Source organism: Chrysemys picta, chromosome 7, assembly GCF_011386835.1.
Source record: "Chrysemys picta bellii isolate R12L10 chromosome 7, ASM1138683v2, whole genome shotgun sequence".
Classification (NCBI taxonomy): domain Eukaryota; kingdom Metazoa; phylum Chordata; order Testudines; family Emydidae; genus Chrysemys; species Chrysemys picta.
Genome location: NC_088797.1, coordinates 97,804,004 through 97,831,281, shown reverse-complemented (window position 1 = coordinate 97,831,281; position 27,278 = coordinate 97,804,004). Strand labels below are relative to the sequence as shown.

Here is a 27,278-nt window from a genome sequence, read left to right as displayed (position 1 = left end):
TTTCTTTATAAAGAAATAATTAGGGAGGAAAAATCCAACATTTGAGGTCAAGCGTTATAAATATGGCACAATATGGGGATAGGAAAAGGCAGGAGCTGGAAGGGGAGGATTGTACAGGAACAGCATTGTGGTTATTTTTGTAACTAAAGTGTTTTTTTGGTGCTTTTGTAATATTCTGGTGATAGACAAGTGGGATACTGTCATACTCAGATGTCTCAACTCTTCTCCTTGTTGGATGTTTAATACCAATATGATGCATTACACTTTGTGTTAGCCTTCATCACACACACACAGTGGTTTTGAGTTTGTTTTGCAAGGACCGTACTGTTGGCATAGGTGTCTGTTTTTGATTAAAGCAGACAGCAAAGCATGTGTTTTGCAGTGGTTCTGAGGTGAGTAGAAGCATGGATAATACATTAAGAACGTGTACTTTGCAAATATCTATCAAGTGATTCAGATTTTGAGTCTACAACTTTGACATTGACTAATTGCTCAATTATCAAACTGAATTAATAGTGCCTAAGTATTCAAAAATATTTTAAAACTAATATTTTGCTGACAAACATTATTGCATTATTAATAGGAAAAGTTTGCTCTGCAAAAGACGTATTGGTGTTCTTGGTGATACGAGGAGTGACAAGTGTAATTGCCCTCTCCAGGTTCAAGGTTGTTGTTGTGTTTTTTTTTTTTAAACTGCTTTATATGTAAAAATATTATCTATAAGTATTGTTTATATACATTGGTACTTTTGTCTGATATGTGTTCGTTTTAATTACAGAAGTTGCTGGGTGTGTTTTGCCACCGATGAAGATGATCGAACAGCGGAGTGGGTGAGACCTTGCAGGTGTAGAGGCTCTACAAAATGGGTTCACCAAACTTGTCTACAGCGTTGGGTGGATGAAAAACAGAGAGGAAACAGTACAGCTCGAGTTGCATGTCCTCAGTGCAATGCAGAATACTTAATAGTATTTCCAAAGCTAGGTAAGAGATGTGCAGTTAAATTCAAATACAGTGTAATTGTATCAATATTTATACTCTATTTATTTTATACAAAACTTCCAGTATCTAACTTCTGTTTGGCATGTAAACTTCTATGTTGTGAAACACATCAGGACTTGCTAATTCATCATTTAAGTTGTTGGTGCTCTTTGGAAAATTGATGCAGAAATTTGCAAGTAATGCATCTATCCTGGTTTAGTTTACTGCATCCTGTAAACTTTAGACAGCTTCTGCCCTGTAGATGAGCTGAGACCAATAGCTCACTATAATCATACCCCAGAATCCTTTGCCAGCCTGTAGAGGAGACTGGTTTTAGTCAGTTGAGGGGCAGAGAAGGGAGCCTGCCTGCAGATGTGTAACAATGTCCCTAATATTACCTGAAAGTATTTTTATATTTAATTTGTATAGGACACCGTGAGTACTGCTCCGTACCCAAGAGACAACAATATTGTAGTAGAAAAGGGGAGGGGATACTGTTCCAAGCTCCATCCACATGGAGTTGCCAAAATTACTCCCGAGAGCATTCTGCACCTAAAAATTCTGTCAAAAAATTAAAAATTTTTCACACAATATTTTAAAATTCTGCACAATTCTGTAAATTTTATTTGTCAAATGAATGTGGAAGCTCCAGCATGGCATTGGGAAGCACAGGCCACTGGCTGCACAGAAGTGAGAGATCACTGTGCTGTTCCCCCGCAGGACATGGACTCAGTGGTGAGGCTGCACCCAACCCTGACACAGCGTAAGGACTGGGCCTGCCCCAGAAACACCCCAGTGCCCTGCTCCTCTGTGCCAGGTGCACCAGGTGTGGGCAGGCAGGCTCAGCAAGGCAGGCTCCAAGTGTGGAGAGGCTTAGTGTGGGGGGTCCAGGGGTGGGTTGAGAGGGGTCTGTGTGGGGCAATCTGGGTGCGGGCGGTTCAGTGGGCAATCTGGGGGGGGGGATCTTGATGCATGGGGGCTTGTTGGGGGGGGGGGGTTGGGTGCAACAGTAATGGGACTCTGCAGGGGGGTCAGGTGAAGGTGGTTGGGGCTTAGCAGGGGAGTCCAGATGCTGGGGGTGTGGGGCTCAGCTGGTTGGGGCTCGGTAAGGTTGGGATCCGGGTGCGGGTAGCTCGTTTGGTGGTCCAGGTGCAGGGGGAGTGGGGCTTGGGGGGAGGGGTTCTGGGTGAAGGGGGGCTGAGGCTCAGCGGGAGGGTCTGGATATGAGGGGGTCTGGATGCACAAGGGTTGGGTGGATGGGGGAGCAGCTCCCTGTACAGAGATCACTCCCTCTGCAGCTGAGGAGCCATGGGTGCAGAAAGTGCGAGGGCGGGGTGGGAGTTTGCAGAGCTTCCTACAGCTGGGGGAGAAAACTGGGGGTGGGTGTGACATGGCCCCAGATGCCATGCAGGGGAAGAGGAAGTCCAGTCCTCCCCAGCCCAGCCGGGACTAGCAGCTGAGCCCAGTGCAGTGTAGGAGCCACCAACCGGGTCTTCTTCTGCCCCACAGTGATTTACCTCTCTGCCAGCTGCCCTGGGCACCTGAAACGTACTGCTGGGGAAAGTCACATGACTGCGCTTGTGGCTTCCCTTTGCTTCCCCATCAGAAAGTCATTTTTCTGCAGGGAAGCAAAGAAATCTGTGGGGGGACATAAATTCTGTGCGTTTGCAGTGGCGCAGAATTCCCCCAAGAGTACAAAATGCTGCTCACAATAGATTGTTACCTTCTGTGGGGCTACAACTTGTACCTGGTCTCTGTTAGGCTCCTTCTTGATTGGGGGTGAGGGGAAATACAAGTGTGGTATGTCTAAACTCCACTAACTTGTGGCACAAAATGGAGATGTCACTAAATTGTGCAGTTCTTTGATCCTCTTCCTCCTTCCTTACATGAAAGATGAAACAGTTAACAATATTGGCATTTAAATTGTCACTGGGTATCTAAGTTAACACTGCACTAAGATAAATGGGGTAGTTTGCACCTCTGTGCTTTTTGTTCCAGACTCTCACTAGACTCATGTCTGCATCAGTTCCTCGGTTTGCATTTTTGAGATTTTCTTTGCAACCATGACAGCTAGAGACTTAATTTCTGTTTAAAAATCAGTATTGCTAACACTTGTGACTTAATCATGAATACCAGTATTTTGGTACTTGCAAGGGGATTTGTTGCGAAGACATGAGAGGCAAATCCGTTCCCCACGATTCTCGGGTCTGGATGCATGGGCAGAGCTCTGTACCGGAGCCTGTGTGAGTCTACACTGCCAAGAAAATCCCACAGCACAAAGTGTCAGAGCCTGGGTCAACTCACTTGGGCTCGTGAGTCTCTGGCTGTGGGGCTAAAAATATCCGTGTAAATGTTTGTGCTTGTGCTGGAGCTTGGGTTCTGAAACCTGGTGAACAACTACATTGCTACTTTTAGCTCTGCAAGCCTGAATCAGTTGACCTGGGTTCTGAGACCCTGCGCTGAAGCTCTTTTATTTGCAGTGTAGATATACCCTGTGTAGCTGAGAACTTGGATTTGACCTTGCCGCTTAGGGCTAACCCCTTCATGCAGGGATTAGCCCTATCTCAGTAGTAGCGGATAGAGAAGGTCCTGGGGCAGTGGGAGTCCAGGGAAGGGAGGGGTGGAGTCAGAGAGAAGTTGCTGCTGGGTCCAGGACACCAGAATCAACAGCAACGCTTCCCTGCCTCCCACTGGAGTTCTTCTCTGCCCAGAACCCAACAGCTGCTCATTCCGGAGGAGTTGGGGAAGTCCTGCAGGTGCAGTTCTGGGCAGAGGAGAAGCCTCAGGGTAATTTAAGGGAAGGCTAATTAAAAGTACACATTATTTTTGGCTATTTGGATACTTGAGATTTTTTTAAAAAACTAAATTGAATTGCAGTAGGATGACATATACGTAGCTGATCAAAATTATGCAAAAAAGTAGAATGACCTATTTTTGAAGCGCTTTGAATATGAGAATTGATTTATAATCCTTTTTTTAAAAAAAAAACATAACTGCATGTCTCAGCTGGATTACAGCAATACCTGGGAATGAAGACTTCAGCACTTTGGAAACTCCAGCTAGTACAGAACACTGCAGCGCATCTTCTCAGCAACACAGGCTACTGTGAGCACATCAAACCTGACCTCCATTGGCTTCTCATAGGGTTTCGAATCAAGTTAAAGGTCTCAGGCCTTACTGTCAAAGCACTCCATAGCATTGGCTCAGGATATCTAAGAGACAGCTTCAAGCTTCATGATGAAGACAGTGGTGGATAACTGCGCTCCTGTGGCACAATGGAACTCTCCTCAATAAGATTAAAGCTTGTCTAATAGGGAAACAGAACTTTATCCAGGAATAGTTTGAGACTATGAAATGAACTCCCCCAAGAGCTGAAGACCATCACTACTCTCGCTATTTTCCACTCCAAGTGCAAGACACACTTCTTTAACATTGTCTTCTTTAACAAACACTTAGAAACCGGTATAGTTTGTTTAAAAAAACTCAAAAACCAAACCCTATTAAGACACCTAACTGCACATGCTTGTCCCCCGGGAGAGGATGAGAAAACAAATACCACATGACAGATGTGTAGCCATGTTGCTCAATGCACTACTGGAAGGCACTCAGATATAATGGCCATGTGTGGTGTAAGAACCTATATAGAGTATAATAGGGTTACAGAAAGCTCTGCTTGGGTTAGAGTTTTTGCAATTACCTAAGGTGGTTGATATTGTAAAGACATTCTTCCATGTAAAGATCTTTGAGGCACACGCAAAGATTTATTGAAAAATAATTGGAAAACTTGATGCATAGAGTACTTTGTGCTTCTTGGATGTTCATTGTTCATTTTCCAGTTCCATTTTGTAGTCCTCCTGCAGGAGGAGAATATGGAGGAAAGGTGGAAAACTGGGAGAGGAGAGAGTCAAGACAGTAGGAAATGGATGGTAGTGCCCCGTCTGAAGGAGGAGAGAGGAAGTGGAGCATCCAGGGAGAAGTGCACATTTGTGTGCATTAAAGGTTGACTTTTCAACCTGAAATTAATCACATGTACACGCTGGCAGAGGCATCCAAGGGAATTAGTCAAGACACGATAAAAAAAATCAACTCAAATTTAAAAAAAAAAAATCTCATTACTTTCAGGGAACTAACTCTTGATATTTGGTCTCTTGAGATTGGCAATACTGATAAATGAACGCTAAGATTCAAAATAGTAGCTTCAGAGAAATGTTGGTATGATATATGGGCATGTAATGACTCTTTCAGAACCTTGACTGTGGTCACTAAAGTAATGTAGAATCATTTGGACACTTTGTTACATGCCTGAGTTCTGCATGCAGCAGGTAAGAAGTAGTTTTATTACAGGCATATTGCAGATTTTAAGATTCCCTGAATTCTCCTAGTAGCCAGACATAGAGCATCATCCTGATGCCGCACATCTAGTTTTAAGCTTTTTCCTTAACTTTTATATCTGTATGTTGAATGTTTGTCTTTAGCTGGCTTTTGGGAGATGCATTATTTTTGTTATTTATTTAGCATCAGAGGTAATAAATAGTGCGTTACTAAAGAAAATATAGTTCCTGCCCCAAGAAGCTTAAAACAAGTGTGAGTATGACAAAGAAAGATGCAGGGAAAGATGTTAAGAAGGGAAGGAGGGAGGAATACACAAAGTAAAATTGTATAGTTACTTGTTTGGCACATTATGCTAACCATCTACATTAAATTTTACAAGGGCAGCTATTCTGCACAGAGGTGAGGATCATAGTTCACTGCTATATTGAAGGCAAATTTATAAAGACTTGCAGCTCCATTTTTAAAGTGCCACTTGTCACCTTGGTCCAGTACAAAAATTGGGAGTGTCTTATATTGTGAGCTCTTTAGAGCAGGGTTCTGCCTTATCTGTTTATACAACGCCCAGTACAATAGGGTCCCAGTTATATTTGGGCAATTGTATGTTGCCATAATAGATGTCTTTAATAAGGAAGATAGATCTGGTATGTGCAGAGTTGTCTGTTAAAGGTTGTACCTGAGAAGGAAGACTGAGCAGTCTGCTAAATTGAATTCAGTTGTACAAATACCCTGTTAATACAAAATTCTTCATATGAGAAGAATCATTTGGCTCTAAGAATGGGGAAGAAGGATCTTTTTCTCTGGATAAAAAGGAGCCTCAGGTTGATGTAAGTCAACAGCATTCTGATAAAGAATGACCCTATATGCTAGCATTTTGCATTAGGTTTTTGAATAAACTGCTTTTGATGTTTGAAGTTAGTTTAAAATATTGACTTTCTTTTATGGGATAGCGAAGTAGTGATTAGGACTGCATCTACATTTTATCTTAGCAAGGGAAGGGAAATCAAAACTCTCGAGCATTGTCCAGGTGTGCTTTTCCCTATCTAATTAAATTTTACCTTGCATTCTTTCCTGATTTTTCTTTATCTATTTTATTTGTAAAACCCCAGCTTGCTGCTGAAAAAATCAATCTAAGGGACATGTATGGCCACCATCACCTCAGTATCTGAGCATCTCAATCTAATGTGTTTATCCTCAGAACACCCCCTATTCCCATTTTACAGATGGGGTGCTGAGGCAGAGAGAGTGTAATTGACTTGTATAATGTCACATGGGAAGTCTGTGGCAGAGCGGGGAATTGAACACAAGTCTCCCAAACCTCAGACCAGCACCCTAACTATCAGACTGTTGTTCTCACCACTATAGCGCTTATTACTGGCAGCCCTAGAAGGCAGTCAAGGTCACATTATGCCAGAGTTAGAAGAGAACCAGTCTTCAAAGGATCTCACCAGCAGCACTTTCTTATGCAGCAGTAAGTATCTTTTTGGAGGTATTGCTGGTGGTGATCTCCAAGAGGCACCAGGGTTGTATGAGGGAGGGAAAGGCAACCGACAGAACTTCCCCATGTGCCACAGTTAAAACTTCTGTGCATCAAGAACTCAACTCCCCCATGCTACTGGAAAATATTGTTCCAAAAAGCATTCACTAAAGCATTAAGTATGAAAGCGAACTATTCTTTTTATCAAAATTATGATTGGCAATAAAAATTAGTTTCAAAATGAAGTGGAATCCACAAATATTTCTGCATGTAAGTGACAATGGATGCTTGTTTTATGCAATCCATTTATATATAATATAGACTTTCAAAGTGAACAAAAATTTGGTTGAGATGACTAAATTATGAATGGACATTCTTCTCTGCCATTTTAGATTTTTACAGATGAGATTTTAGAGATTTGTTTGAGCATAGGGGTAGCTTCCATCATATCTTATTGTCTCTATTATGCCAGACCCAAGTCTGATCCACTTAGTCATACTGCCTCTCAGATTGTCCTCAGTATATGTTTGGGTCACTTCATGTAATTTAACCACTAAACAACACTGTCCTCTTGGAACCAGGGATAGGCAGTGGGGAGCTGCTGGAGCCTTTCACTGCTACTTGTAGCTACATACCACAGCGAAGATGCAGCCTGCCTTTCATTGCAGCATGCAGCTACACATAGCCTATGCAAGCCACAAGTGTAAACAAGAAACCATCTTACAGCACTGAGTGAGTAGTCAACCCCAGCTTTCACACAATGGAAATGGAACCCAACTGTCCATGGTCTCTGCTGTACTCAGATGTACTGTGGACTGACCTGCAGATTGAGCCTTCAAGTCTCCTGCAATAGGAAAGGTTTTAGTTTGTTCTTTTGCAGCTTTCGGGGGCGGGGAAATGTACAGACACAATTACAAACTGGAGAGAGAGGGACCTTCTCAGGCACACGCGGCAGTGAACGTGTGGGTATGTTGCATATCTTCTACTGTCTCATGTTTTAAAAACATGCCTCCTTGTCGGAAATCGGACATTTCGAATGAAAAAGGGAAATAGAGGCTATATAAGCCATTAAACAATACCAAAGCTTTGGCATGCAAAGAACTGAACATAGCGTGTGGTACCAGGAAGTTTGTTAAGAGTATGTGGAAACAGACCTAGTTGCTCACAAATAAAAACGAGCCTAGTAAATAAAAGATAGCAACGGGCATTGCAACACACTGCTTGACACTCAGCTAGCCAGGTAAGAAAAAATGGAGGGCAATTAGGGCCACATGTTTCTTGATAGCTGCTGGTCTGTACATTTGGATCCATGAAGGGATTTGCACAAGCCGTATTGGTCACTGTTTTTCTTGATGGTTCCAGGCTCAGCGCAGATGCTTATGTATTCTACAAGTGAGGATATGCCGAGCCAGTTTTCACAGGAGAACAAATACTTATGAACACGTCAGTGAAAGGGTTTAAAAGAAAAGTAATATAAATTTGGGAAAAATAAAATTTAGAAGAGGATCACTTGTTGAAGAACACGGATACCGTAAAGGTAACTTTTCATTCTCCTCTGGACCCCACCTCAGAGGACTGACCTCTTCAGTAATCCATTTTAACTCCATCTGTTGTGTAGTTTGTTTTGCTATTTCTCCTCCTTCACATGTTTGAAGTCGGTTTCCCATTATTTGGACCTTCCGTACACTCCATTTATATATCCAAATATAAATTAAATGCATGCAGTTGAGCATAGCTGTCAGACACTAACAATGAATCTATAAGGTCTCACTAGACACTTCATTTCCTTGCTACCAAGTCATTCTGTTAGTGGCACAAATATTGAACATAAACCTGAACAGCTAAAATACATGATTATATTACCATCAGCCATGCAAAGTATTTTTTCAAGTGCTGCGTGCTGTACGAGTTATAATCTAATAATATTTTAATACCGACAAAACATTTGGTTTCTTTCTTACAATTTTAAAATCTTAAATTCACTTTACTTTTACCTAAGGTTGGAAACAATCTGTGTTCTTCTCATTCACGTTAGGATGAAAGGAAAAGTAGGGTATTTTGTCACATTTCTTGCAACACAGGTATTGTAAAGCACTATTAACCATTTGCTGCACTGCCAACCCCAAGCTTTCAAAAATCATGATTTTAAAACACTGGATTATTTTTTATTTGCATTTAGGTTACTGAGCCTATAGGGTGCACACTGTTCATATATTCAGGCTTTTCTCCATTACCTTGGACTCCATTGTCCGCAATATGCAAGTGTCATATCTTCTTCACCACATATGAATTACCATCACCAAGATGCCCCAGTGCTTGGATGAAATCAACTTGTGGTTTTTCAATCCAATGAAGGGAGAGGTTATGTTCAGAGACGGAGGAAAGCCCTTTAATTTGCAGGCACAGTGTATTCTCCTTTGGGTGAAGATGCAAACCTACAATTTGTCAATTAATTCCTTAGGTTTGGGAGTATTCCTAGATTCCTTGCTGATGCTAAGTTAGCTCGTAGCATCTGCAAGTAATGCTTTCTATCATCTCTTTTTGGTAAGGAAATTCTATCCTGTCCAGGCAGATGATTAACTGGCCTCAGTTATACATACCTTCCTCGCCTCCCATACAGCAAATCAGTATATCTTTGCATGAAGCCATCGGCAATCAGGAAACTTCAAGTAGTACTGAATGCTCCAGTGTGTCTGTTCAGCTACACAGGATATCATGAGCACATCAGACCTGTTCTCTGTTCTGTGTATTGGCTTCCCATAGAATACTGAGTTAAGTTCAAGGTCTCAGTCCTTACCTTCAAGTCATAGATTGCGCAGCCCAGGATGTCTGAAGGATCACCTAAAGTTCCAGGATGAAGACCAGGGTTAACAACTCTGTTCCCCAGGCTCTTTTTCACACAAGCAAAATTAGTCTGCTAGACAAGCTTTTGAGAGCCAATCCAAGACTTCCATAGGAACAAAAGCCAATCATAAATCTTACCATTTGCCACTTTGAGTGGATAGCATGCTGCTTTGATCTTGTCTTCTTGCATATAAACACATAGAAGCATGTACTTTAAAAAACAAAAACCCTATCAAAACAAAACAGTATAATACACACACAATTCTACCCCTTTAGGAGAGGATGAGAAAGAAAGGACAAACCACACATAACAGATGTAAGATGTATTGCTTAGTGTACAACTGGAAGCCACCTAGATACTACCATGATGACTGTGGTATAAGACCTGAATAAAACAGTATGGGCTAGAAACTTTTTTAGAAAGGAGAGCTGAATTCTTGTGTCATCACTTCCCTTAAGGAGCTGGGTCTTTATGAAAACACCAACTATTGCAAGACTCCATAACAATAGTAAGGGTTGGCTACACTGCATTTGGGTGAAAACGTTATCTACGATTTTTCTTAGATCGTATTTCACTTTTCAGCTGCAGTTTCTCTGGTAACATTGAGTTACCTAGGAGATTTACTGCAGTCTGGATGCCCATTCTGTTACCTCAATTTCCCTATTCTTGTTGCTGGGCAGGGATTGAAAGTTTTGGGACAGGAGGAAGAATCTGAAATAGTTTTGAAACTTGCTTTGATTTATGATGAACGGGGATGTAGTAGTCCAGATTGTGGGGTGGGAATGTAATTGCCTTCATTTTCACAAATCTAGTTCCATGCACAGAAAGAAGGCTCAATTTAGCAACCAACTTAAAACTTGTAATGTTGTGATCTTCAGAGGTGCTGAGCATGTGCAGGTCCCAGTGACATCAGTCTGAGGTTTAGGTATTCAGCTACTACAGAAATCAGGCCATAAGTTTTCAAAGTGACTTAGTAGCAAGATAAGAAATATTTATTTCACTAAATCTTATAGTGATTGTCATTTAACTAAATACTATGCATGTGTACACATTAAAATCCTCAACCTACAGATTCTAAAATATTCAATAAAGATAAACATCTAATAAGCTTAACATGATATGTTATGTTGTAATGCTGATTTTTAAAGCACATTTAGAATGACTCACTGTATAGTAATCAACACTGCTGCACAGATGTAGCAAAGGACATTAAAATTTACCATTTTAATACACAGTTTACTCAAACAAGAATTTTAAAAATACGGTTAACTGTCATAAGATGGTCTTGTTTAAAGCATAAGATAGAGAACCAGGAGATCTGTGCTCTCTTCTTAGCTCTGCCATAGATATCATTGTGACCTTGAGCAAGTTTTATGCCTTACTTTACAAGTGTATTCTGAGGTTGAAATAATTACATTTGTGAAGTACTTTGGTTCCTCATTAGAAGGTGCTGTAGGAGCATTGTCATGAAGTTTGTTTTAAAAATAATTTGGCTTGATGTGGCTCAGCCATTTGCAGTGAAGAACAGAGCAGGATTTCTTGATAATATCAGCTGACCTCAAAGTGAGGAACACAGCAACAAATGGAGTTATCATAGTAGTATTTTCCTTCTTCCATCACACCCTTTTTCTCTTTAATAAGTCCGTTCGTTCTTTTTGTCTCTTCAGTTTTAGATAAAGCTGAAGTAGTTTATATTGTTGTGAAACTTTTTGCTATGTATCAAGTTTGGGCCAAATCCTGACCCCACTGTATTTGATGAAGGACTTGGTCCTTTATTTGTTCTAGATATTATTTTAAATATCACAGTGTAAACGAGGGAGAGTTTAAAAGGCCCAAAGGGTGGTTAGGTGCCCAATTCCCATTGAGAGGTGACTGTGTTGCCTTTTTTTTTAGCCTTTGAAATAAGATGTCAGGTAGTTCAAGCCCAAACGTTAAATTTTATATACCAGTATATTCTTTTGGACAAAACGTGGTAGTAAAATGTTTGCACTCAGTCATTTTATTTTGATTTAAAAATTCTGCTGCAGTATCTAGAACCCAGATGTTTTGTTATTGGCTAGTCCAGTAAAACCAATAAGTTATATTAATCTATTTTCATTGTCTAAGCTGTATGCAGTGTAAAAAAACCCAAAAAACAAAAACCCTAAATGGTGAAAAGTTAAACTAGGTTTTAAACTTTTTTTTGTTACCAGTGCATTAGATTATTAATACATTTTTTAACCTGACGTCCCTTATATTCAAAAAAAGGGCCAGGGTTATGACTTTATAGTACAGTATTCCAGTTTTTATTAGTTCTGCTTTAAAGGGTGGGTCTGCTTGCCCAGATTCTTCAAATCATCACCAATATTAAAGATTTTCAGAACAACATTCAACTCTGTTGCTTCTGTTTATCCCATTGTATTCAGCTGAGAATTAACAGTTTTGTTGGTATGTTAGGCCATGTCTACATTACAAACTTTGGTTGATGCAGATACTTTGGCTTAAAGCCGCTGCAGTTAGTATATCACTTGTGCGTGTGCATACTTGGCTCCTTTTGTCAGTGATGCATACGCTCATCAGAAGTGCCTGTATTGACGCACGGTATAGTGCACCAGGGATAGATTTGCTAGTGTGCAACCTGCCACCGTCCAGTGCACTGTTTTTTGGCAAAGTTTTGGCAATGCATGGTGGAGCAGAAACAAGTTGTGCTAGGGTGACTGGGAGCAAGGGGTCAGCTTCTCAGTGTGCCACTGTCTCCGTGCCATAATGTCTTCTATATCAGAGGTTCTCAACCTTTTTCTTTCTGATGCCCTCCCCTCCCCCACATGCTATTAAAAAAACTCCATGGCCCACTTGTGCCACAATAACTGGTTTTCTGCATATAAAAGCCAGGACTGATGTTAAGGGGTAGCAAGCAGGGCAATTGCCTGGGGCCCCCATGAAGCTACATTGCTCAGGTTTCAGCTTCAGTCCTGAGTGACTGGGCTCAGGGACCTGGGCTTCAGCCCTGTGCCCCAGTGAGTCTAATACTGGCCCTGCTTGTAGGCCCCCCCAAAAAACCTACTCAAGGCCCCCAGACCCCTGGCTGAGAACTACTGATCTATATCCCATAATTTTCATGTCTTTTTCAAAATCATACAAATCTGTATGGCTCTCCTTACTATCCACCATCTCTGAGAGCATCATGGAGCCTGCACAGCTTTGAACTTTTGTCATGAATGTTGCAAGCACAGGACATACAATCCTCTGGTATTTGCAGAGTCGCAAGAACCACCAAATCAGTGGATCACAACTTTTTGGAGGTTGTTGTTGGTGGTCACGGAGCAACTCAGGTAGTGGAGTGCTGCTTCTGGATCTGAGAAACAAGCAATGACTGGTGGGATCACATCGTAATGCAGGCTTGGAATGATGAGCAGTGGCTGCAGAACTTTTGAATGCACAAGCACACATTCCTGGATCTGTGTGCCAGGCTCACCCCAGCCATCCAGCACAGGGACACCAGAATGAGAGCTACACTGATAGTGGAGAAGCAAGTGGCAATTGCACTGTGGAAACTTGTAATGCAATTTTGCTGCCAATCAGTCGGAAGTTATTTTGGAGTTGGAAAATCCATTATGTGGGTCCTTGTAATGCAAGTGTGCAGGGCCATTAATCGCTTCCTGCTATGTAGGACTGTATCTCCTGGCAATGTGCAGGATATAGTGGATGGATTTACAGCAGTAGGGTTCCTGAACTGTGGTGGAGCAATAGATGGCATGCATGTCTCTATTTTGGCACCAGACCACCTTGCCACAGAGTAAATCAACAGAAAATGCTACTTTTATCTGGTTATGCAAGCATTAGTGGATTGCTGGGGATGCTTCACAGACATCGACGTGGGCCGATCAGGGAAGGTGCATGACGCTCACATCTTTAAGAACATAGGACTTTTCAGAAAACTACAAGCAGGGACTTTCTTTCCTGACTGGATTTCCATTGGGAATGTTGAAATTCCAATAGTTATCTTGGGGGACCCAGCCTATCCCTTGCTCCCCTGGTTCAAGCTCATGACAGCATCGAGATTCAACTGTTGCCTCAGCAGGTGCAGAATGACAGTTGAATGTGCTTTTGGTGGATTGAAGGGTCGCTAGTGTTGTTTATTCACAAAATTGGATCTCGGTGAGAAAAATATCCCAATGGCTATAGCTATCTGCTGTGTCCTGCATAATATTTGTGAAGCAAAAGGGGAAACGTTTTCACAGCCGTGGAGCGGCTGTCTGGGTTATTAAGAGAGCTCAATACGGTGCTATACGACTCAGGGAGGCTTTGAAAGAGCACTTCAGCAGTGAGCCACTGTAATTCATTGAGGTGTACTCTGTTTTACCTGGCCCTGCTGTTTTGTGGCCTATTAGGGATTGCTTGGTGTACATGTATAAATATAACACTGTCAATGCATCTATTAATTTTGCTTGTCACTGATCCTACGACTTGCCACACTGTACAGTAACAAGTAATTGGTTGCTTTCAGAACGGCTAAGGCACTCAGCAGCATATGTTTTGAACTAATAAAGAGGAATTATGTTCAAAACAATAGAATTTTAAGGTGTAACAAAATCAGTGAAGAGAAAAATCCATGCAGTTTTTAAGCAAATAGATTAAAACTTAATACATTAATACAACGGAACTTATAAAGGGGAAAGAATATTCATATCCATTGTAGCTACACATACACCAACCTTTCACGGGTCATTGTATGTGAAGCTGGGTTCTTTCATGTCCCCTGGGATGGCATGGTGAGGATAGTGCAGCAGCCCCGGAGGCCATGTGGTATGGTGAGGGAGACTGTAGGGAGGTGCTGCAATGGAGTTCTCCAGGGACTGCACAGGGAGGTGAGCCTGGGATTGTTAAACCTGTAGGTCCACCAGAGTCTGCAGCATCTGTGTTTTCTGGCCTGATGCATCTCCTTCTTCTTTCCCTGCTGGGACTCCTGGGCCTTTCTCCTCTCCTCTCTTTCTTTCTCTAGGCTATCTGCATTGTTCAAACTCCAGGCCTGGTATTCACTGTCTGATGCAGCACTGACTTGCAGGATCTCATTGAATGTGTCATCCTAAGTCCTCTTCTTTCTCCTCCTCATCTGGCTCAGGTGTTCTGTGGAAGGGGAATCCCTAAAGGCTGCAATGGCAGAAGCTGCAGATAAAACATACAGAGGTACCATTGTCAGTATAGTTACAACAGAAAGCAAAACTTAAGATTCAGACCTCTCTTCCATTGCTCCCATAAAGTTTTAAACAATACATGCTCATTGACAATTCTGTTTGGGATTGCTTGTACATGCACCACTCTCATTGCAGCCATGGTGAGTATGGCCCACCGGGGTGAGGAGGGAATTGCTTGGTTGCATGAAACTGAGTATAGGGCAATGGCATTGAATACTGGCACCATTTTCCACTCGTGGTGGTAATTTTAGCTGTCATCTCACTCCTTGGGGTAATAAAGGCAGAGAGAGTACAGCTACTGCTGGTGTCTTGAAGCTGGGTGGGCCCATATGCTGCTGCCTGTGTACTGCAGTTATACCTGCCAAAGTTATTGCTGACTGGCATGCAAAAGTATCCTATCACGGAGGAAGAAATAAGTCAGCGCTCCCTAGAAACCTTCAGGAGAGGATTTCAGAGTACATCCGTGAAAGTTTCATCGTGATCTCTCAGGAGGATTCAAGGGAAATCCTTGTGTACATAAACAAGTTGCTCCACATGGCCCTTCTTACCTAACTCTACAGGGCAATGAAAAGCAGATGATAACTTTACCTCTCTGTGTACTACTATATCTTCTAATATGAGAAAATTAATGAAAAGTTGACCACCTCCAAAAAAAAAAAAAAAGCTCATATATGCCACTTCCTTAACTCTGCCTCTGCTGAAATATTCAGCCATGCTTTTGTCTTCTCAACTTTTGTTAGTGAAACTCCTTTCTCTGTGGCTTTCCAGTTCCAGGTCTCTAAACTCCATCCATGTGCTGAATTCTACTGTCCCAGTTCTCACATATACTAAGAAATTCCATACATCCTCAAGAAAACATACATTGGCTCCCAAATTTCAGAATCCACTTCAGAACTCCTCTGGTTGTAAGACTTATGGGCTTGCTTCAGCCCACGTCATGGACCTTATCCTATTCCCTTTCTAGTGCATCAAGCAAAGTACTCCTCTATGCCTGTAGAAGGTTCACTCACTGGTTAGCATGCTCCCTTGTGCCTGGGCTCAGTGTAGCAGCCCCTGTCTGTCACCCCCTGCTGGCAGGAGCTTGGGCCACCCAGTGCTTTGTCTCTTCTTGTGACTCAGCTCCTCGGTGAGGTGGCTTAGCCTCACCCCTTCCAAAGTCCAAAAAGTCCAAACAAAACCTAAAGTCTAATCTAGGCACAATAAGTCTTGCCCTTTTACGCCAGAGGTTTATACCTTCTTCTTGCAGGGGAGTGGTAGAGGAACCCAGGCCTACCTCCTACTTTAGGTTCTAGCGCAGGGACCCTGTGTTAGACAGCTAAGGTTGTAGATCAATCTCTGATAATTTTCATATGACTTTACATTGTGCCTCTTCATATAACCTTGTGGTGGGTCTACCCACATGTGACCTCTGTTTTCATGGAAATTAGTATCAAAGCCTCATTTAGAAACTTTGCATTGCCCTTGGTATAATATTATAGCCCCTAAGGATAGAATAAGATAGAAGAAAAATTTCTTTTTGCTAGCAGTAGAACAAGAGCTCTCCCCCCCCACCCCACTCTTAATCAATTGCCCTGTTGAATGAATGAGGTGTGGATGAGCAAGGCATGGAACGCAGCACCTCCAAACAGCCTCAACTGTTGGAGAGGGGTTGGGAGCCAGACCCAAGGACAATAAAACGTGTCAAGTGGGCTCATTAAAAACAAGCAGACATACTGACGGCCTCGGGGGTTAGAAGCAAGCACCTTCTTTTGGAAACACCCTCTTTGCAGCATTGGGACAACACTCAAAAGAAAGCAGCACAAAGGACCAATGGACACAGACACAGAGTTTGAATCTGGTATAGATTTGCATAAGAGGAAAGCTGCTATAAAAGTGAAGTGTCTTGCAGAGGACCCCGGGTCTCGTCTTGTCAACATGGGAGCATCGATCCGGATCGGCAGAAGCCCGGCTCCACCCCCTCCCCCATCTAACTCACCTGGCCAGTGAAGTTAAGGGGAGCAACTAATTGGTAACAACAAGACGGAGTGGATTTGTGTGTGTGTGTGTGTGTGAGTGTAAGTGTAATATATATTATATGCATATAATACAGTGTTAATGAATACATGTATTACTAATAAATGTGTTGTTTTGTCTTATTCCCCCTGAAAAGATCCTGTGCAGTACTTTAAGTACAACAAGGTCTGCTTCTTACAATCCTCCACTACTCCTATTGTTGCCTGTTCACAGGTGTCATTCACAAAGTTGCACCCTGCAGTCCTTTCTTCCTGGAGCTCCATTTCCTGCAGTTTCCTCCCAATCTGCTACTCAGATGCTTCCTCAAGGCAATTTTCAGCCTCTCTAGTAGCCCCTTTCTCGCTACTTGAGCTTGCAGCCTTTTATCCCAACTGTTGCTAATGGACCACTACTTAGTTGCACCTGGAGAAGTAATTGATCCATCTATTAACAGTTTCCTTGCTGCGATAGTGCGGGGACTGTATACCCCATCATGCTGCTCTTTCACAGAATATCACCATTGATAATAGAGTCTACACCTTTGTGTTATCTGGAACAGTATCCTTGCATCAGACTCATTAAATCTCCATCTCTTCTTAATGTGTTACTTCTCTCTACTAGATCTCTTTCATTTTGGGGGGATGTGGTGTGATTGCCCATAAATTTCACCAGTGCCTTTTGTTTCTTCTTACAAAGTCTTTAAAACCATATCTCTAATTTATACCATATACTTTCTGTAATCTTGTAATTTAGGTATCTAAAGAATATTTAATAGAAAGACACTATAGAAAATGGTTAGCTATTATTTAAGTTCAACGTGATACAATTTTCTATATCATGGCTGTTTTTTATAGATTTCATATCTCTGTGGCTAATTGTTCTTTTTCTAATTTATCTTTCGTTCTACATTTGACATCTTACTAATCGGAAGATGAATGCTGAAGTAACCCATCTATATAAATCACAAGGTAGCTAACTGGATTGAACCATTCCAAGCAAATAAAGAAAAAATAACTGACTGTCAGAATGTATGTGTTGCAGAGTTCATGCTAAAGTTCTGTACACACAATTTAATGACAATCTATTTCTGTTGAAGGAATACAATTTTTTTCTAGACTCTGCCTAGATATCTCCCTAAGAGTACCTATAAAATATTTTTGCATATGATATTAGTGGGGAAGAACTAAAAGAACAGCCAGAATCTTGCCATTGTAAGTGCAATTCCATATCAAGTTTGATATTGTGTAGTTAGTCAGTGCACTGCATACTAGTCATAATGATTCTGCAATATGCTACTGAATGCATTCCTCATCTCTAACTATGGCCTATTACCTTTTACTTTTTTCTCTGTCACCTAGGCAATTATTTTACTGTTTGAGGAGAAAGAAGAGGCCTTTTTATTTTAGACTCTAAGCTATTGTATTTGCCTATTATACAGTAATCTCATAGCCATTTTTCAAATCGAGGTACATCTGTTCTTTTAGCTTTAAACAAATCTCCAGGTTTGGCAGAGAAAATTTGTGTTCTGAAACATATTTAATCTAGTAAAATTAATCTTGTAATTTCCCCCCCTTCATGCCTCTCACACTGGAATGTCAGGTTTCAGAGTGGTAGCCGTGTTAGTCTGTATCAGCAAAAACAACGAGGAGTCCTTGTGGCACTTTAGAGACTAACAAATTTATTTGGGCATAAGCTTTCGCGGGCTAAAACCCACTTCATCAGATGCATGGAGTGGAACATACAGTAGGGAGGTATAAATACACAGCATATGAAAAGATGGAAGTTGGCTTACCAAGTGGGGGGGATCAGTGCTAATGAGCCAATTCAATTTAAGTTGGAAGTAGGCAATTCCTTAATTTCCTGGGTTTTCCCTAATCATTTCTGAAGGTGAGGTTGTTTACTTTTCTGTTCCTGACCTCACTCCAAGGGGCTATTCAGGATTCTTTTGTTGTTAGATCAATAATCTCTCCAACCTTCTGTTTCAGGATTCCATGCAGTAACTCTATAGTTTTGCCTATTTTGATACATTAACTTAATCATCTTCAGGTACAATTACTGATATCTTTAGTGTTTCACACTCCTGCCTATTTCTGATTCAGTTGCTGCTGTCCACAGGACAAGCTAGTGTTTTGTGGTGTCCTTCAGGGCGCTCTACATTTTAGACTGATTTTTATTTTTTGCCTAGGCAATCTGTTAAGCTTTTCAAGCTCAAATCGTCATAATAAAACAAAAACCCATACTTTCTTTTTAAAGCTTCATAAATGGGAGATTTTCAAGATGGCAGCTTCAAGTACTGTGTGTGTAGCAGTTTGTAGGAGACACAGATCTCCATCCTACCTTTTAAAGTAATACTATTGTGCCTCATGAGTATGGGGAAGAAACTTGTTTGGGTTTTTAAAATATTTTTATTTAACTTTCATGGTATAAGATTCCTTCACAACAAATCGTATACCTAACAAATCAAAAACAAATAATGTCTGCTTTGTGTAGTAACATCTTCTGTACACAACAGTATATGCTTATTTTCCTATGCCTTGTGCTGCCAAGGAAAGTCTCTTAAACTTAGTGCAAGATCCTCCCCCTGCTCTGGTCCCTTAAGCCTCATAAAAGGGCTGTAGCACCATAAAATGGCCCTAAAAGCCCCAGGTTTATCTTAGGGAGGATTCCCCCAGGTAAGCACTGTGGAAGACTGCCTTAAGGCATGCCAGGGGTAGGGCTGGGAGAAGCATGCGAGGTGTGGGGCTACAGTACACAGCTTGGTGTCCCATTAGGCAGCTCTGGGAAGACTGTTGTAATTTAGACAGGTTCCCATGTCTATGTTGTATTGGGGGCCCTCCAGCTCCTGGAACAGTTATGCTTTGGAAGGGTGCAACTGTGGCTTAAAGCCATTTTAACCCCCAAGCAGCCCTTCCCCCCCCCGGCTGTAAACTTTGTCTTGTCTGTTTCCTGTGCTATATGGCATTCTTCTGCTGTTTGGATATTAGTCATTGACATCTTGTTCAAATTTGCACTGGTCGCAACTTACCTCTCCTCCTTCCTACCTTAATAGTCCTCCTTTTAAAACAATTTCATGGTCGCTGTGGGACAGTTAAGATTACTGTTATTGAAACTGAACAACTTGTTCAGACTCATTGATGCTTTACATTCTTGATATATTATCTTCTCTCTTACAGCATAATTTACCTATTTTTTTCTGGTTATTCAGCAAAGGAAAAAATCAGCTCAATTTCAGAATCAACTAGTAGTTTAGTTGTTATGCTGTCACAATAATCCACCAGTTAGGATAGTTGAGGTGGTTTTTTTTGTTTTGTTTTTTTAAAAGTCAGTTTGATTAATATAAGAGCCTAAATAGACTTAAGTGCTGACAGTGTTTACCATTGTACAAGACACAAAGGAAGATATCGTTCCTTGCACTAAGGCTAGGCCTAGAGTTTTTGCCTAGGCAAAGGATGGATGCATACATTGGAAGATCTAAAGAATGGTAACAAATTTAAAATATTTTTAAATAGTGTAGTAAAGCTTGAGGTGCAGGGGAGACAGAAAATATACTCCACATTACTCTGCTCTTGCGTGCCTTATACTTGCCTGCCTAGTCACTCATGTATCTAGAATGACTCCTGTTATGTAATCGAATGTCAATTGTATAGCATTTAAAATGCAAGGTCTTCAGATTAGAATGAGTGTCTATCTTTTGTATTGTACAACATCTGACACAGATAAGTCTCGTGTATGGGGGGGGTCTCTGGGTGCTGCCATCGTCTGCCATAATGCAGTCTGAAAAAAATATACTTAGTTCTGTTAACCAAAATAAAGTCAGGCATGGTCTACAAGAATAAATATACTGTCAAAATATGCAAAGCAACAGTCCACTTAAATTTAGAAATTGCTTTATTTTCTTTGGTGGTTTAAAGGAATTGGCTTTTCTTAACGTGTCCGCCTCAGCATTGTGTTCTGCTAAAAATAAGTGGTAATCACAACACAAACGGTTCTAATTTTGTCAGTTTGGTTGCTGAAAGTAAGTCGTTTGAAGGCTATTTTTTTCCCCTTACTGTATCAGAATCCAGCAAGGTATAGCAATTCCTCACTTATCATCCTGGTTAACATTTTTTCATTGTTACATCGCTGATCTATTAGAGAAAAAGCTTGTTTAAAGTTGTGCAGTGCTCCCTTATAACATCATTAGTCTGCCTGCTTTGTCCACTGCTTGCAGGATTCTCTGGAAGAGAACCCTGTCCTCGTGGGGGCTTGGAACCAGAGTGGGCCAGTAGCCCCCCTATCAGCTCCCCTAAGTTCCCTGTAAGTAGGTGTGCGGCTGGGCTCTCAGTTGCCACGATTCAGGTGTCCCTCCCCCCACTGCCATGTGCTGCTCCTGCCCTCTTCTTTGGAGCTGCTCCCGGGAGCCTCCTGTTTGCTGTGCAGAGGCGGGGGAGAGGGGTACTGATGTCAGGGTGTCCCCCTACTCCTGTACCCCGTCTCCATGGGGACGGGGTGGAAGACACACGACAGCTCAGGATGGAGGGAGCTTGCTGGAAGCTGCTGCTGAGTCTGAACTTGCTGATCTACTTAAAAGGGTAGCGTACTTAAAGTGGGGTCAGTGTACTTAAAGGGGCAATGCATGTCTCTATCACACACACACATGCACCCTCTCCCCCCCCCCCCCCCAGCACTTTGGAAAGTCAGCGCCTGTGCATGTGCTGTCTGGAGGAGGGAGTGGTGCGCTCCAGCAGGATAGAGTGAGTTCATCATCACGTTCAATTTCCACAGGGAAGTATTTGAAGCCACTGCCGTGCGTCTATTGTGTTTCTTCCCTCCTGCCTCAGTGCATGCTGCCTTGTAGAGTGTGAGGCTACATTAACAACAACATGTTAACCCTTGAGGGCTCAGCCAAGTGCTAGTTCATCGTTTAGGAGCAAGGCATTCCCTGGGAAATATCCTACCGTCTTACTCCACTACCTCACCCAAGCTTCACAATCAGTGTACAGTATTAAATTGTTTAAAATTGTTTAAAACTTATACTGTATATGTATATAATGTCTTTTGTCTGGTGGAAAAAAAAATTCCCTGGAACCTAACCCTCCTTCCCCATTTACATTTATTCTTACGGAGAAATTGGATTTGTTTAACATCATTTCGCTTAAAGTAGCATTTTTCAGGAACATAACTACAACATTAAGCGAGGAGTTACTGTAGTTACATACTTTCAGTTTTAAGTGTCTGAGTTCATGGACTAATGTTTGTTCCAAAGACGCAATTCCTAGTGAAATCTTACTGTACTGTGACAGATTCATCAGGACTTAGCAAAGCTGATGTCTGTTAGCTTTTTTTACATTGACTGAAAAAAAAGATTAATTGTTTTTTTTTTTGTTTTTTTTAAAAAGTCCTTAGAAGTAACTATTAGAATTAAACTGAAGACCAGAAGCAGCAGGTTCTCCTCATGCCATGGATGAGTCTAAGGGAAGGAGAGTCTTATTTAAAAGAAAATCTGTGATATCCTTACCATTTTGTTAGTAAATGTTGTGGTTGTATGCAGGTAGTCCTGTTTGTTGGTTGTTCGATTGTAACTGTAAAATTAACTTTATTTTCTGTTTAACTATCTGCTGCTCTCTCTAGTGTGTTTTTTTTTTTTTAAGATATATTAGAGTATCTGTGCACCATGTTGAATAAGGACATCCTTTCAGTTCTAAAGTGTCACAGTACAGGAATCCATGGTCAAGGCCTAGTGTCCCATGCAGCACATTAGATTTAAAATTTATATGTTAAGGATCCAGAATTTCTTCGAGTGCTTGCTCATGTAAATTAGCAGTATCTGTAGGGTCAGCTATGGTGCCCCCTTGAGGGCTGTGCCCACGTGCTGGTATTGAGGTGCCGCCGACCCTACATCCTCTCAGTTCCTTCTTACCACCCATGACGGTTGGTCGGAGCACCTTGTCTTGCAATTGCAAGAGCATTAGTGGTTCTTCAGCAGCCCATTGTTTGTTGTTTTTGTATATAGTTTAGGTACTTAATTAGCCTTTAAGTTAAGTGTTAGGTAGTTTGGTAGTTGGAGGCCCGGCTGGGACTTTGCCCCAGAACGGGGCATGCCTCACTCTCCCAGCTTCAAACCACGCTCATCATGCAACAGGCTGATGGCTATTAATGACCCCCAGGACAGTTGTCTGAAGTGCTTGGGGTAGTCCCATAGAAAGGACAAGTGCAGAATCTGAAAGAAATTTTGCCCTAGAACCCAAAAGGAGCGGGATATCCACTTGAAGGTCCTCCTTATAGAGGCTGCACTTCGTCCTGCATCAGAGCCCTCCCGCTCGGATCCCATGCTGAGCGCCTTGGCATCGGTGCGGAGCACACCAGGCTCTGCCCGGCACTGTTCCCCCTTGTTGGTGCCAAAGAAGCAAGAAAAGAAGAAAAGCCTCCATGACACTGGAAGGGAAAGGGGTCTTGGGCAAAGGACTTGTGTCAGGCCATGTGCCCGCCCCAGGGCTTCACAGGAGTACCTGTGAGGTTGGAACCCCCAGCCCAGCCAGGGATCCACCTCTGACTCCCGAGAGTAGCAGGGGACCCAGACTTCTCCTAGGGCCCTCGTTGCTCGAAGCGGCCACGGCGGCTAAAGAACAAGCAGGCCAACCAGCACCGCAGACACTGTGCCAGGTGCCGGACTCGGCTAAGGCCCCAGTGCCTAAGGGCAAGCCAGGCATGGGACCGCCCCATAGGGCAGTGGAGCAGCCTCCGTCCTCAGAACGCAGGCGTAGATCCCCATCTCTGCAGCCTAGGACCCCGGCATTGCATTTTTGATCTCCGGTTAGAAGGCCCAGGTCCCCAACACCACACTCCCCCAATGAGACATGGGACACCGGAGTCGAGGCACCCATCCTTGTATTACCGGTAAGCTTCCCGTCAAAGATTTCCACAGCGCAAGTCACCCTCGCCCAGACGGTCTCACAGATGGTCCCCACTGGGGCAAGTCACTCCCAGTCGTGGCACCGGTCTCCATTCCACCGGCTCTGTTTGTCAGGCAGACACCGATCCTCGCCTCGCTGGTCGCTGACCAGGGTCAGTTGCAGACTCGGACCTTGACGGCTCCACTCTGGTCACTGGAAGAACAATGGTTGGACTTGGACTAGGAGTTCAGCCCCTCATCAAGAAGGCGTGATTCGCAGCTGATCTGCGAAGCTGGTGCGGTGCTTGAAGCGACAGTATTCCAGCAGGGACAGTGGCCTGTTCAATGGCCGTACTGCTGATTCCATATTCCCACCAGTCCTCCCTGGTTGCCTCAGACAAACTACCACCGATACCGGAGTCTGAACACGGTACCGACTCCGACATGGAGGCAGCACATCGGACTCCAGCACTTAAGGAGCCATCCCCGGAGAAGGAAGGGGAACCCACCCCTCCCCCAGTGGTGCACTCATCATCGCCGTCTCTGGACAAAGCGGTGGCAGGTCCCTCCCAAATGGGCAGTCCCCCAACAACTTCAAGGAGCACCAGGCCCTCCTTAAAATGGTGGCTACCAACTTGAACTTTAAAAATTGAGGAGGTTGTGGTGGAGTCTAACAACCTCTTTAACATTATATCTTCCTCCACCCTGGCCTGGGTTGTGCTATTTGGGCCTTCCAGAAGCCAAGAAGGCCAGAAGCAGTCATTTTGAGGGTGGGCTCGAAGATGCACCCTCCCACTCTTTCCTTAACTGCCTCTGCCCCTTCCCGTCGGCCTGATCTCGGCTGACCTCAGACCGTTGGGTGCTTGAAGTAATATCCTCAGGTTACACCCTGCAGTTTGTGGCTGACCCATCCCTCTTCAGGGATCCTTTTCACAAGCAACTCCTTGTCCAAGAGGTTAAGACTCTCCTGCGCCTGGGGGTGATGGTGGAGGTCCCTTCCTCTACTTCCTGATCCTGAAAGAAAAAGGGGGCATTTAAGTTAAGTGCATGTAAGCCCATCCTCTCACCATCGCTCATGCTTGCCTGCGATTGTTGAGCCCCATGGCGGCCTGCGCTTAGGTGGTCCGACATGTGTGGCGCCGTCTCAGGCCCCTGCAGGTGTGGCTGCATCAGTCTATGTCCCCAACAGACATAGCATGGACTGGGTGGTTTGGGTCCCAGACACATACTAAAAGAACGAGGAGTACTTGTGGCACCTTAGAGACTAACTTAGTCATTCACCTGGTGGCAGAATCCTTCATCGGTGTTGGAGGGAGTTCCCTTTGTAGCTCCGTCTCCGTTGGTGACTCTCATCCCTGATGCCTCAGACCTGGGGTGGGGAGCCCACCTGGGCGATCTTAGCATGCAAGGGTGATGATTGAGTCACAATTGCTCCCTACATGTCAATGTCAGGGAGCTCAGAGTGGTTCGCCTGGCCTGCCAAGACTTCCTACCTCACATAAAAAGCAGGGCGGTCCAGGTCCTGATAGACAATACAGTGGCTATGTTCTGTATCAAAAAGCAAGGCAGAGCCAGATAGTCTGCCCTTTGCCAAGAAGCTCTCCAGCTCTGGGACTTCTGTGTAAAACACGGATTCCGTCTCATAGCCGCATATCTCCCCAGGGCCAGGAACGATTTGGCAGATCGCCTCAGCAGGACCTTCTCGTCTCATCACGAGTGGTCCCTCCATCCGAAAGTGGTCAACATCATCCCCCAGAGGTGGGGAACTCCCCAGGTGGACCTGTTCACATCTAGGCAGAACAGGAAATGCCACATTTGCTGCTCAATTCAGGGGATCGACAGAGGCTTCCTGTCAGACGCTTTCCTACTCCCGTGGTCGTGGGCTCTGTTGTACGCCTTTCCCCCAGTGCTATTAATTCATAGGGTCATCATGAAGATCAAGCAGGACAGGGTGATAGTGGTCCTCATAGCGCCAGGTTGGCCGCGCCAGCACTGGTTTGGCACGTTTCTGAACCTCTTGGTGGCTGCTCCATTGCAGCTACTGCTCAGGCCACACCTGCTGTCCCAAAACCACGGCAGTCTTCTGCATCCAACCGTGGCAGTGCAGCACCTGATGGCTTGGCTGTTGCATGGTTAAATGCAGAGGAGCAGGAGTGCTCAGCCAGTGTCCAGCAGGCCCAGTTGGGCAGCAGAAAGCCCTCCACATGAACAACCTACCTGGCCAAAGGGAAACAGTTTGCTTCTTGGACCTCGGATAAAGGCATTCCGCCTGCGTGGGCCTCTCTGCAGTTAATTCTGGACTACTTTCTGCATCTCAAGCTCCAAGGCCTGTCCCTTTCATCTACCAAGGCCGCTATCCTGGCCTTCCATCACCTGCTCGAAGGTAGGTCAGTTTTCGCCCAGGACATGACTGCCAGGTTCCTCAAGGGCCTCGAGCACCTCTACGCTCACATCAGGAAACCCGTCCCTCCATGGGATCTGAATCTTGTGCTGTCGTGGCTCACTGGGCTCCTCTTCGAGACTCTGGCTTCCTGCTCTCTCCTTCACCTTTCTTGGAAGGTCACGTTCTTGGTTGCAATAACATCTGCCTGCCAGGTCTCTGAGATTAAGGCACTTATCTCAGAATCGCCTTAGACAGTCTTTTACAAAGACAAGATCCAGCTGCAGCCTCACCCGGCTTTCCTGCCCAAGATGGTCTCACAGTTTCATATAGGCCAGGACATTTACTTACCTGTCTTTTTTCCAAAGCCACATAAGTCGGAGGAGCGTAGGTTGCATTCCCTAGAAGTCAGAAGGGCGCTAGCCTTCTACATTGAAAGGACCAAGCCATTCTGCAAGTTGACCCAACTATTTGTCGCGGTGGCCAACGGTAAAAGGTCATCCAGTGTCCGCTCAAAGAATTTCTTCTTGGATCACCGTCTGCATTTGCTGCTGCTACGATCAGGCACAGGTGTCACCTCCAGCAATTGTCATCTCCCACTCAGCCAGGGCACAAGCCTCTTCGGCAGCTTTCCTAGCCCAAGTGCCTATTCAGGACATCTGTAGAGTGGCCATCTGGTCGTCCGTCCACACGTTCACGTCCTATTATGCACTTACCCAGCAGGCCTGGGACAATGCTGGCTTTGGTAGAGCAGTACTGCAACCCGCTAAACTGTGAACTCCGAGCCCACCTCCATTGATAATGCTTGTGAGTCACCTAGAATGGAATTGACATGAGCAAGCACTCGAAGAAAAAAAAATGCTTACCTACCTTTTGTAACCATTGTTCAAGATCTGTTGCTCATGTCCATTCCATTACTTGCCCTCCTACCCCTCTGTCAGAGTTGTTGGGAAGAAGGAACTGAGAGGGGATAGGATCAGTGGTGCCTATATACCAGTGCATGTGCGTGGCACTCAAGGAGGCGCCACAGCTGACCCTACGGATACCGCTAAGACAAAAATCTCGGACGACTGTGCACGTGTGCGTGCACACATCTAGAATGGAATGAGCAACACATCTCAAAAAACAACAGTTACGAACAGTAGGTACCAGTTTTTTATATGGTGCTACTTCCCACCCCCACTTTCCTTTTATTTGGAGCTCTCCAGTTTAGACCAACATCACTTTAGTCA

General features: G+C 43.6%; 1 protein-coding gene across 2 annotated transcripts in view; it reads left to right on the top strand.

Moving 5' to 3' along the window:
- MARCHF5 (membrane associated ring-CH-type finger 5) overlaps window positions 1-27,278 on the top strand; it is a 62,055-nt gene that overhangs the window by 22,227 nt on the left and 12,550 nt on the right. For both annotated transcript variants that reach the window (XM_005301301.5, XM_065553536.1), the window contains exon 2: window positions 779-981. In XM_005301301.5, coding sequence (XP_005301358.1) covers window positions 779-981 — 203 coding nt within the window. The remainder of the gene's footprint in view (window positions 1-778; window positions 982-27,278) is intronic.